General features: G+C 35.8%; 1 protein-coding gene across 1 annotated transcript in view; it reads left to right on the forward strand.

Moving 5' to 3' along the window:
• ADGB (androglobin) overlaps positions 1–12,600 on the forward strand; it is a 248,133-nt gene that overhangs the window by 177,052 nt on the left and 58,481 nt on the right. The window contains exon 27 of the mRNA XM_008006725.3: positions 6,082–6,266. Coding sequence (XP_008004916.3) covers positions 6,082–6,266 — 185 coding nt within the window. The remainder of the gene's footprint in view (positions 1–6,081; positions 6,267–12,600) is intronic.

The following is a 12,600-nucleotide window of genomic DNA, read 5'->3' on the forward strand; positions in this document are numbered from 1 at the left end:
TTTTCATGCTCACCTATGTGCAGTGTTCTCCTTAAATAGCCTAATCATAGATTCCACTGTCTTTCGTTAATCAGTCTTCAATGTCCCTGCACTACTTTCAGCCCTTATTACCTTCAGTCTATAGAATTGTTTTGTTTCTGGAATCTATGACTCTATTTTATTCCCTTTACTGCATTTAATCAGCTTTTTTTCTCTCTCCATATCCATTCACATACTCATCCTTTACTACCACAGTAATTACCTCTCAACCACACATATTTAAACATGTGATTTGCCTGCTTTAAAACCTTTGATAACGTTCCATTGGCTACAGATCAACTCCGAAGCACATAGCATGTTATTTAGCATTCTTGAACAGATGCCTAACACAGTGCACCCTCCTGACGGAACTAATGACCACCTCTTGGTATATATGCCCAGAAATTTTATTTTGCTCAAGCCTTTCCTCTTGTCTCATGTGTCCTGTCACCACCTCTCCACTTAAAAAAAAAAAAATTCATCACATTTAATGATAATTTTCAGTAGTAAAATTCTTTGTGCTTAAACCTTCAAATATAATTAGTTAGCTCTGGTCATGTTCCTATAGTCCTTTGTTCTCTCTGAGACTGTGACATACCAAATTCTATCCAGTTAACTTCGCATTGGCCACTATGAGAATCAACATTGATTGAAGGCAAGAATCATTTATTTTCAATATAGGACCTAACACAGTGTCTGATACATAATTGGCCTCCATTAACAACGTGTTGTTATTCAACATGTTGTTGGAATACTTATCTTCTCGTTTTAATATACACTTCTCTGCACAGAAAATTTGGAAAATATGTGCATTCTCAAGAAGGAAAGAAACATACCAATAACTAAAAAAAGCAATTGTGATAAAATATTTTACTACTATGATAGGAAACCATCATATCACATGGCAGGGCCACTAATAGACTAAAAAGTGACATTTAACCTACTACCTAAATGAGTCCCAGAAGCTGGGTTAAAGTCATCAAGCTGAGTGGTGAGGAAGGTGAACAGGGAGCTGCTTAGGTAGCACAAGTGAAAGTTCATAAATATACAACCTTTTCTGGAAACTCAAGACATTGTTTTTTGTTTGCAGAGTTGGGTTTCAGCATGCTATAGTAAGAAGTAAGACCAGAATGCTAGCAAAGGCTTTCTGAGAAGAGCCTTACTGGACAAGAAGTATGGATTTTTACATTAGGAACAAGGGGACTCTTTAAAGGATTTTAAGAAAGATTACATTATCAGATTTGTGTTAAAAATTATGTCTGCATAGCATGAATTTTAAAAAGTACATTATATATATATATAGTTTTTTTGAGACAGAGTCTCACTCTGTCACCCAGGCCATAGTACAGCGGCATGATCTTGGCTCATTGCAACTTCTGCCTCCCAGGTTCAAGTTATTCTCATGCCTCAACCTCCCAAGTAGCTGGGATTACAGGTGCATTCCACCAAGCCTTGTTAATTTTTGTATTTTTTGTAGAGATTAAGTCTTACCATGTTGTCCAGGCTAGTCTCAAATTCCTGGCCTCAAGTGATCTACCTGCCTCGGCCTCCCAAAGTCCTGGAATTACAGATGTGAGCAACTTCTCCCAGCCCTTTAATTATATAACAGAAAAGATGTTAGAACTTTATTATTTTTAAATTATATTTAATCATAAAAGACATGGAATATGAAAAAAAAACAAAACTTCACTCAAGGCAGCAGTGTATTGAATGAATGAAAGGGGAGCATAACCGGAGAGGGGGAAACCAGGTAAAAGCTTTGCGATAACCCAGGAGTGAGATTATGGCGGTCTGAAGTAGGGCAGCATATTGACCTGCCAGGACTCTGCCGTAACAAAAGTCCACACGCTGGGTGGGTGGCTTCAGCAATAGACATGCATTGTTGCAGAACTGTGGAAACTATTAACAGAAATGTGAGATCAAATTGTCAGCAGGATTGGTTACAACTGAGGCTGTGGGAGACAACCTGTTTCATGACTTTCTCCTGGCTTCTTGTGGTTTGCTGGTAATCTTTGGTTATCCTTAGCTTTTAGAAGCACCACATCTATCTCTGCCATCACCTTCACACGTGGTGTTTTCCCCTGTATGCCTCTGTTTCCAAATTTCCCTCTTTTTTTAGAGACAATCTTGCTTTGTTGCCCAGCTGGAGCTCAGTGGTACAATCATGGCTCACTGAAAACTCTAACTCCTGCCTCAGGCAATCCTCTCACCTCACCATAGCTGGTACTATGGGCATATGCCACCATGCCCAGTTAATTATTTTTTAAATTTTTTGTAGAGACAGAGTCTTGCTATGTTGACCAGGCTGGTCTCAAACTCTTGACCTCAAGCAATCCTCCTGCCTTGGTCTCCCAAAAGTGCTGGGTTTACAGGCATGAGCCACAGTGCTCAGTCCTAAATTTCCCCTTTTTTAATGAGGACACCAATCATACTGGAGTAGAGCCCACTCTAATGACTTAATTTTAACTTGATTCTCTGCAAAAGACCCTATCTCCAACTAGGTGACATTGTGAAGCACTGGGGGTTAGAACTCCAACAGATCTTTGGTGGTAAGAGGGGACACAATTCAACCCATTACAGGCAGTGACAGGGAATCTGGAGAGAAGAAAAAGGATTTTCAGATATTGAGGTAAAATTGATAGCCTTGCTGGAGTTCTAGAGTTTGACTTGGGAAATGTGTGGATGATGTCATTTACTTAGAGGGGAGAAGCTCATTTGCAAGGTGGGCCATAGGAAGACAACTGATTCCTTTTTAGTTTTTAAATGTGGTGGTCTAGTGAAATAGCCAAGTGATACTGCATAGGTAGTTCCACCGTAGACATTGATTTGGGAGTCATGATTCTGTTACTGTTCCTGAAAGTGCCCAGGAAAGTTTGTAAAATGAGAATCAGACCCAGGACAGAACATGAAGACTCTCTGATGTTTGTGGGAATGTCTGTCAATGGAAGCAAAGCAGCCCCCAAATAGGAGGGAAAGTATAAAAGTTGCTGTGCTCGTAGGAGAAGAGTTTTTAAAGGAGGAGGAAATCCGGGTCCAGAGAACACTGTCAAGTTCTCCTGAGAGGTAAAAGAAGAAGAGAACCAAAGTTTCTGTAGGATGGTGACAAACTCCTTGAAACATTGGCAAGAGTAGGTTTAGCACCTGGTGTGTTAGTCCATTCTCACACTGCTATAAAGACATACCTGAGACTCGGTAATTTACGGAGAAAAGAGGTTTAATTGATTCACAGTTCTACAGTATGTACAGGAGGCATGGCTGGGGAAGCCTCAGGAATCTTACAATCATGGCAGAAGACGAAAAGGAAGCAGGAACAATCTTCACATGGCAAAGCAGGAGAGAGAGAGAGAGAGAGAGAGAGAGAGAGAGAGAGAGAGAGGAGAGAGAAAGTGCTGTACACTTTCAAACACCCAGATCTCATGAGAACTCACTCACTATCATGAGGACAGCAAGGGGGATTTCCGTACCCATGATCCAATCACCTTCCACCAGGCTACTCCTCCAACACTGATTATCATAATTCAACATGAGATTTGGGTGGGGACACAGAGCCAAACCATAGCACCGGTGTTGGTGATGGAGTAAGCACGTGGAAGATGGTAAGATGAGAAGAGTGGAGGCAGACAACTCTCCTTAGGTGCTGAGCTGGGAAGTGGGCAATGCAGTAGAGGCTGGACTGCAAGGAGGGCTGAAAGTTGCATTGGTCTGTGTTTTTGCTTTGTTTTAATCTGTCTTAAAGATAGGAGAGAACTGTACTTATACACAAGCTAATTTCAAGGAGGAATAAAGAGTGGGGTCTTTTTAAGATACAGGAGAGGGGCCAGGCGTAGTGGCTCATGCACATAATCCCAGTACTTTACAAGGCTGAGGAAGGAGGATTGCTTGAGCCCAGGAGTTCAAGAACAGCCTGGGTAACATAGTGAGATCCTGTCTCTACAAAAAATAAAAATTTAGCTGAGCATGGTGGTGCATACCTGTAGTCCCAGCTATATTGGAGTCTGAGGCGAAAATGTCATTTAAGCCCAGGAGTTCGAGGTGCAGTGAGCCATGATTGCACCACTGCACTCCAGCCTGTGCGACCTTTTTCATATATATATAGAGAAAAAAGTGTCGTCTTTTAGTATCGTCATATATATGAGAGACATGATACTCAGAAAAGCAAATTTCTAGAGAAATTAAAAGTTGATCGAATCCTGAGCATTTGTGAGGAATCACCTAAAATGAGAACAAAAAGCCAACTCTTTAATTGCATTAAAAGGGGAGTTGGAAAGAATGAATCAGACTGCATGTTTCCAGTCTTTTTGCAAGAGGTTTCCAAACGATTGATGAGGGGTGAAGGTGGAGGCTGTGGCTACTATTTTAATTTCTCTGTATTTTTGTGAATCACAGAAAATGCTATTATCAGTGAAGCTCCAAAGGCTTCTGCCAGAAGTGCTTTTTGTGTAATAGAGAGGGTAGACATGGCAGTAGTTTGCAGATCTATTAAGAGGTTTGGTGGCTTTTAGGGCTATCAAGTTTTATATTTGTTTGTTTATTTTTATTAAGTTCCGGTGTACCTGTGCAAGATGTGCAGGTTTGTTACATAGGTAAACATGTGCCATGGTGGTTTGCTGCACCTGTCAACCCAACACCTAGGTATTAAGCTCAGCATGTATTAGCTCTTTTCCCTGATGCTCTCCCACCCTCAACCTCCCCCAACAGGCCCTAGTAAGTGTTGTTCCCCCTCCCTGTGTCCATGTGTTCTCATTGTTCAGCTCCCACTTATAAGTGAAAATATGCACTGTTTGGTTTTCTGTTCCTGCATTAGTTTGCTGAGGATAATGGCTTCCAGCTTCATCTATGTCCCTGCAAAGGACATGATCTTGTTCCTTTGTATGGCTGCATAGCATTTCATGGTGCATATGTACCACATTTTTTTATCCAATCTATCATTGATGGCATTTGGGTTAATTCCATGTCTTTGCTATTGTGAATAGTGCTGCATGCGTGCATGTATCTTTATAATAGAATAACTTATATTTACCTGGGTATATACCCAGTAATGGGATTGCTAGGTCAAATGGTATTTCTGGTTCTAAATCTTTGAGGAATCACCACACCGTCTTCCACAGTGATTGAACTAATTTACATTCTCACCAACAGTGTAAAAGAGTTTCCATTTCTCCACAACCTCACCAGCATCTATCATTTCCTGACTTTAATAATCATCATTCTGACTGGCATGAGATGGTATCTCATTGTGGTTTTGATTCACATTTCTCTAATGATCAGTGATGTTGAGCTATCTTTTATGTGTTTCTTGGCCACATGTACGTCATTTTTTGAGAAGTGTCTGTTTATATCCTCTGTAGGGCTATCAAGTTTTATAAGTGACTGCTTATTACATCTAAACAAAAAGTTATATGTTTTAAATCTAGAATTTGATGATAATAGAAGTTCTATTTCCTTTTGTTTTACAGTACTATATTGGGATCCCTTGCCAAAGTCTGTAACTCCAGTATTTTCAGGATGTTAGTGAACTTTACAAAGTAGTTTTACTTTTAGGTTATCATATCAGAAAATTAGACAGTTTTCCCTACTGTATTGGTCTGTTCTTGCATTGCTATAAAGAAATACCTGAGACTGGGTAATTTCTGAAGAAAAGAGGCTCACAGTTCTGCAGGCTGGGCAGGAAGCATAAAGCTGGCATCTGCTTAGCTTCTAGGGAGGCCTCAGGAAGCTTCCAATCATGGCAGAAGGGGAAGGGGGATCAGGCACATCACATGGCCAGCCAGAGCAGGAGTAAGAGAGAGAGAAAGGGGGAGGGGGATACACATGTTTAAACAACCAGATCTCATGACAACTCACTCATGTCATGTGAACGGCACCAAGTAGATGGTGCTAAACTATTCGTGAGAAACCTGTCTGCAAGATCCAGTTACCTCTCACCAGGCCCTGCCTCCAACAGTGAGGGTCACAATTTAACAGGAGATTTGGGCAGGGACATATATCCAAACTATCTCACTTACTGACTTGAGAGAAAGACCAACATACTTGCTTATAATGTTAACTTTTTTTTCTTTACAGATATTCAGTTAAAGTTCTAACACCACAACCTGCTACAATACAGGTACACACATCCAAGCCAGATGCATTTATCAAGCTGCAGGTCCTAGAAAATGAAGAAACTATGGTGAGCTCTGTTGGAAAAGGCCAAGCTATAATCCCAGCAATTAACTTCTTGAAGAGTGAGAAAGGTCTGAGCTCCCAGTGTAAGTGTGCCTTTATGAGCAGGATAGTTAGATTCATAAATGGATATTTATATTTTCATAACACTTTAAAAATGAAAATAAAGTAGCAAGTAACCCCTTAAATTGTGAAACTTGATAGTACAGTAAAATATTACAAGTATAACATTTGCATGTCAAATTAGGCTCTGAAAATCAATATAGGCTTATTTTAAAGCCTTTTCACCTTGGAGAAAATTTACTTTCCTATTACAGGAGCCTTCTTATTAAGAAGTCAAATTTTTATTATTTTGAAAGAATATTTTTACTTTTTAAAATTCCTAATTCATTATTTTCAGAAAATATTCTACATACTAAAATTAACAAAAACTAAAGTTATTACTTTCAGTATACTATTCTCAATGAGTTATTAAATAAATAAAAATAATTTTGGAAATAATGGTTAGCAGTGCTACTCTGAGGTGTATTACTTAGTTATGTTAGCAACTTGATTCTGTAAAAGTCACACATTGCCAAAGTAGAATATTTGGAAAAATAGAAAATTACAAAGAAGGGAACAAGAAATGCCTTATAATCATGCTACCCAGGGGGAAAAAAAAAAAGTTAGTATTTTAGCTTTTTTGCCAAAACTCACTGTAAATATTTTGGCTTTTATGCCTTTATTCTCCATTTTTGCATTTCAATTTTAAGCAAAACTGGGTTCTTATCTATTTTGCCCATTGATATTTCTTCTTTCTTAAATCGTAACTTTTTTCCTTTTTGTGGCCTTGGCTGTGACCTTCAAACCAAGATTAAATAAGTGATGATGATGTATTTCCTTTTCTTAAGTAGGAACACTTGTGACATTTATCATTTATTATTTTTGTTAGTGGCTTCTAATAATTAGACTTCATGAAACTTGAGAAATTTTAATATTGAATGAGTTTGGAACATTATTAGTTATTTTTTGTTGTTGTTTATAGAAATCATCAAATTTTACTCCTTTGAGTTTAATAAGTTGAGTTTTAATTTTGAATCACTCTTGCATTCTTACAATAAAACCTATTTGGCCAATGATGATTTCGTATACTCCTATGTTTAGAATATATAATTTTACTCAGTTTGCTGCATCATAGTCATCACTTTGTATCTCTATGAGAGTTTTTTCCTCTCTGTGGGTGCGCCCGTACATTATTCTTTCCCAATTCTCAAGCTGAAATTATAATGAATTCTTGAAATTAATTTGAGAGCTTTTTAGTTTTTCTATTTTGGAGTCTTTTAAATTGTCCAGGATTCATTTCTTTTTAAAAAAAAGTTATTAGCTTTGTCCTTAAAACTTTCTAAATCTGATGTTTCTGGGGGAGAGACTTGTTTTTTCTTTTTACTATTTAAGAAAATAATTTCCAAGGTTATTTTTTAACTGCCTTTCGTTTTTATAGACTATATTTTTAGTGAAAGTAGAGATTCATTTAGTTTTTCCAATTTATTTGCATACATTTGCATACAAGATTTCTTTAAAAATTTTTAAATATCTTCTCAATAGGTTTGTATAAATATATTCTTTTTTATTTATTTGTAAGTTATTCTTAATCAGACTTTTTAAAATTTACTCTGTACTATTGGTCTTCTCTTGGAAAGAATTGAGTTTATTATTATTCAAACCTCAATGGCTCTTTTAGATTTATAATCTACTTCATTAATATTTATATTTATCTTTTAAAACCCTTTCTCTACTTTTAAATTTTAGTCAAATGTCTTTTCCTCTAGCTTTGCTAGTTTCAATTTAGTTCATATTTTAAATCTTGTTTTTAAATAAATATACTTAATGCTATACATTTTTCTAACTCTGGCTACATATATTTTATTATACTTTATAACTTAGAATGCTATAAAATTTTATATGTAGTGTTATGTTAGTCATGAGCTATGATTTATTTTTGACCTTTTCTTTAACCTTAGTGTTTATAATATTTTTAGAATTCCTAAGTAATAAAATTGTTTTATTTAGCCTATTTCTGTTAATTTCAAGTTGAATTCTGTGGAGTTAGAAAGTGTAGATATATTTTCTACTTTGAGGATTTGATTGGTGTTTTTCCTGTTTCCTGATTCAAATCAAGTTTGATTACTGTCCCACTGAGGTTTACAAAGAACTCTATTTTGGAGGTCGTTTGATGTCTAAATGCACACATACACTTTCATAAAAGTCAAACTTGCTAATTATGATATTTAAAATGTCAAGATTGTTATTTATATTTTACCTAATTGGTGTGTAAATTTGTTAGTGATGTGTATTAAGATCTTCTATTTTTATTTTTAAATGTGTGATAACATCTCTAACTCTAATAATGTTTAGTTTTACATATTTATATGCCATGCTGCTAGTTATATGTTTCATATTTGCTTTATAATTTTTATGTATTGTATTTTTAAAATAAACATAAAGCAACCTTCTCTTAACTTTAACAAGATTTCTTATCACTGATTCTTCCTTTTGTTATTCTTCCTTTTGTTATTATTTGCCTGTTGATGCTGTTCATTTGTTTAGTTTTCTATCCTCTACATGTTTTTGCTGTCAGTCTTTCTCCTGTAAATGGATATTTTTTCTACACAATGATATATGGACTGGCTTTGTGCCCTGCCCAAATCTCATCTTGATTTATAATCCAAATTGTAATCTCTGCATGTTGGGAGAGGGACCTCGTGGGAGGTGATTAGACCACGGTATTTTCGTGATAGTAAGTGAGTTCTCGCAAAATCTGGTGGTTTTATGAGGGATTTTTTCCCCCCTTTGCTCTGCACTTCTCTCTCCTGTCACCATATGAAAAATGATGTGTTTGCTTCCCCTTCCCCTTCTGTCATGATTGTGAGTTCTCTGAGGTCTCTTCAGGAATGCGGAACTGTGTGTCAATTAAACCTCTTTCCTTTATAAATTACCTAGTTGAGCAGTTATTTTTAGCAGTGTGAGGGCAGACTAATATAAAATGCAAGATTCTTGTCTCTAAAATGGGGGAATGCAGTCCATTTACATTTATTTTGATGCGTATGCTTTTTCTGAATTCTTTCATCACATTGTGTTTTTTAATTGATTACGTCTTCTAGTTGAACTTTCTATATGTAAAAATCTTTATATCCCTTTTCTATCTAATATCTGTATTTTTTTTTTTTTTTTTTTAGTTATATAAGTGGGCATTCCAGAGCAATACAGATTTGAGTGGTAACACTGACTTTTGACTCCCTGTCCCTCTCTCCTTAACAACTACTGGCAAGTTAGGGAGTATGAGCTGAGCAACAGGTCACTGCAAATGCTTTGGTATCCCATCATCTTACACAGGCTTCAATAGTGTGAGTCTCTGTCTTTTCCCAGTCCAGTGTTCTGTCCAGGAACTGCTCCTAGCTAGTGGGACGAAGGGTACCACTGAAGGTTTTATTATTTACACTAACTTGACTGGAGGCACTCAGTCTATAAAACAAATCCTTCCTATCATTCTCTCCAGAGCTTTCTGCAAGATAGACCTTGCCGCATGTCGCTCTACTTCTGAGTATTGTTTCCTAAATCAGTTTTTGGTTTTGATCACTAACATAGGGTAAGAATCCCATCTCCAAGGAGACAAGGAGTATAGTTCGGGCTGTGACTTTAATCAAGATTTTAACACTGCTTTGAAATCTCCGTGTGCTTTTTAATTATCTCATTATTATGATTTATAGAATGTAAAATATTAAATACACATACCTCTGATTATTTTCTCCCTATTTCATTCTTTCCACATTTCTAGTCTGACTTTCAAGTTTCTTCTGATTTTATTGCATAACTCAATGTAATTGTGCTCACTAAACATCACTTCCATCCTCCCATTGTACCACAATATTTCCCTTCTAAATGTCCCCAATAAATAGTCCTGCCCACTCGACATCAACATGTTCATCATTATTTTGTTCCTAGATTTTTGATTTTTTTTTTTTGAGACAGAATCTCACTCTCTTGCCCAGGCTGTAGCGATTTCAGATCACTGCAACCTCCACCACCTGGATTCAAGTGATTCTCATGCCTTAGCCTCCCAAGTAGCTGGGATTACAGGTGCGTGACACCACACCCAGCTAATTTTTGTATTTTAGTAGAGACAGGATTTCATTATGTTGGTCATGCTGGTCTCAAACTCCTGACCTCAACTGATCCACCCTGCATCAGCTTCCCCAAGTGCTGGGATTACAGGTGTGAGCCACTGTTCCTAGATTTGTTTTGAATGCCTGTAATGATTTACCCATAATTCATCAACAAATATGATTGAGGAAATTTGTTAAATAAAACTCTTTGTATTATATGTTGCATAATTTTCCAAATTTAACTTGTAAAACATACTTGCCTTTATCAAATGCTTTTTACAATTTGGATTTCCCAATTTGATTTATAGTTATAATAAATTATATAAATATTTTCAATATTCAATAATATTTGCTATTTTAGAATAAGCCCTAGTTGATTGTGGTGTGTTATTCTTTTTTTAAAATAGATTCAGTTTGCAATTATTTTAGTGGGAATTTTTTATACATATTCTAATTAATACGTATAGTGAACAAATATGTTAATAATATATTTATTAAATGCTTATATAGATTGAATTTATCTCTGCTCCTTAACTGTTTAATTCTGCATGGATCTTTGAACATACTCTATCTCCCTTTTAAAAATCGCATATTATATGATATCCATTTGTAGAAAAGTCTTTTGTTCCTGTTGTTCTTTTAATTACTAGTTACTGTACAATACCCCAAATGGTCTTAGCAGGGAGTTTAACTCCAGCCTTCCATGAATAGTAAATCGAAGCTTATTTGGACAGCAAGATGCACAAATAAGTAAGGATCCTTCTGTTCCGATCCTTAGAATAATTTTAAATTATTTAAATTTAAAACTTTTAAAATTTAAATTTATTTTTACTTTAAATTTAAATGGTAATGCTTTAAATACTTTTAAATGAATAAGAATCTTTAGAATGTTTTTTATTTGGAAAGAAAAATAGAAGCCTTTAAAAGAGGGCTGTCTTCATCCTGTCCTATTAACCATTGAAACAACGTGTGAATGGTTGTCATAACCGAAGGATATGCCTTTCCAATGAGACTTGGAAGAGAATTAAAGAAATATCACACTGGGATGATATAATTAGGGCACAAGTGCAGTGTTTAAGTCACAGGGAAGTGGGAAATGCACGTACTGTATTAGTAGGGTTGAGCTTGGGCAAAGCTGTAGTACTCTTTCAGTTCTTTTGAACATGTCATCTTTTCTGCCATCACTTGTCCTTCACCCCTGAATATCTCCTAGGTTGTTTTCAGCACTTAGGTTCAGCACTCCTTTGTGGTTTCTCATTCAAACTTGCCCACACTCCATTTCTAGTTTTTTCTTTAGATGTGTTAAGACCATTAATCAGATAATGTTTTGTCAGTCGGAATGTTGTTTATGACTCTTTTAAATGGCTATTTTCTTTACTCGGGTACATTTTACACTGGTATTATAGTTTAGTTCATAGAGGGAACTCAATTCCAAAACCTGAGTGGGCACATATGTGCAGCTCTCCTATGCTATTTGTGACCTTATGCTTTTTTTTAAATTAGCTAATTACCACCACCAATTTTCTCTGAAATGTTTAGATTCAAATTCTTGCAGGTAACACTGTTTATAGTTTGTCATCTAGTTTAATCATTGTTTCATTCAAAATTTACCATTTATAAGAGAAGCATACATAAGTCTTTAAAACCAATTTTTATAGGTTTACCTCTGGCCAAGAAAGATATAGAAAAATTGAGCAGAAGGGTAATTGGTTCAGAGATCAGAAATTGATCCAAAAGTAGAGCCAACATCTGTAATGGCTCTTATTTTACACATATTTCTATTTTACCATTAGTATTTCCAGATGAACTTTAATACAATTTTTCAAGCTTTCTCAAAACACACAGAAATCATTGTTTTTCTTCTGACTGCTTTGAATATATAGATACCTTAATTTAAGGAAAACTGACATTGTTACAATAACGAATTTGCATGCAAGGAAAGGCTATTTGCATTTTTTCACGACCTCTTCTATGTTTCACAGAAAAGATTGAAAGGTTTCTCCATACAGATTGATAGAACTATTATTGTGCATTAGATAATTTCTTCATTTAGACTTCAAACAGGGTGTTGTTTTAAAATTGATGCTATTAATTTGTGTTTATGAGTGATGTAAGCAGACACTGAATTTAAAAATAAACATTTTTCAGTGGCTTCTCTTGGAAACAAATCCATTTACATACCTTTTCTGGAGTACACCCGCCAAAAATATTAATACATGCAAAAAATGTGTGTGTGTGTGTTTTTACAGGATATGACACACTACCTTGATAAGTATTC

The sequence above is a fragment of the Chlorocebus sabaeus genome, chromosome 13, assembly GCF_047675955.1.
Source record: "Chlorocebus sabaeus isolate Y175 chromosome 13, mChlSab1.0.hap1, whole genome shotgun sequence".
NCBI lineage: Eukaryota > Metazoa > Chordata > Mammalia > Primates > Cercopithecidae > Chlorocebus > Chlorocebus sabaeus.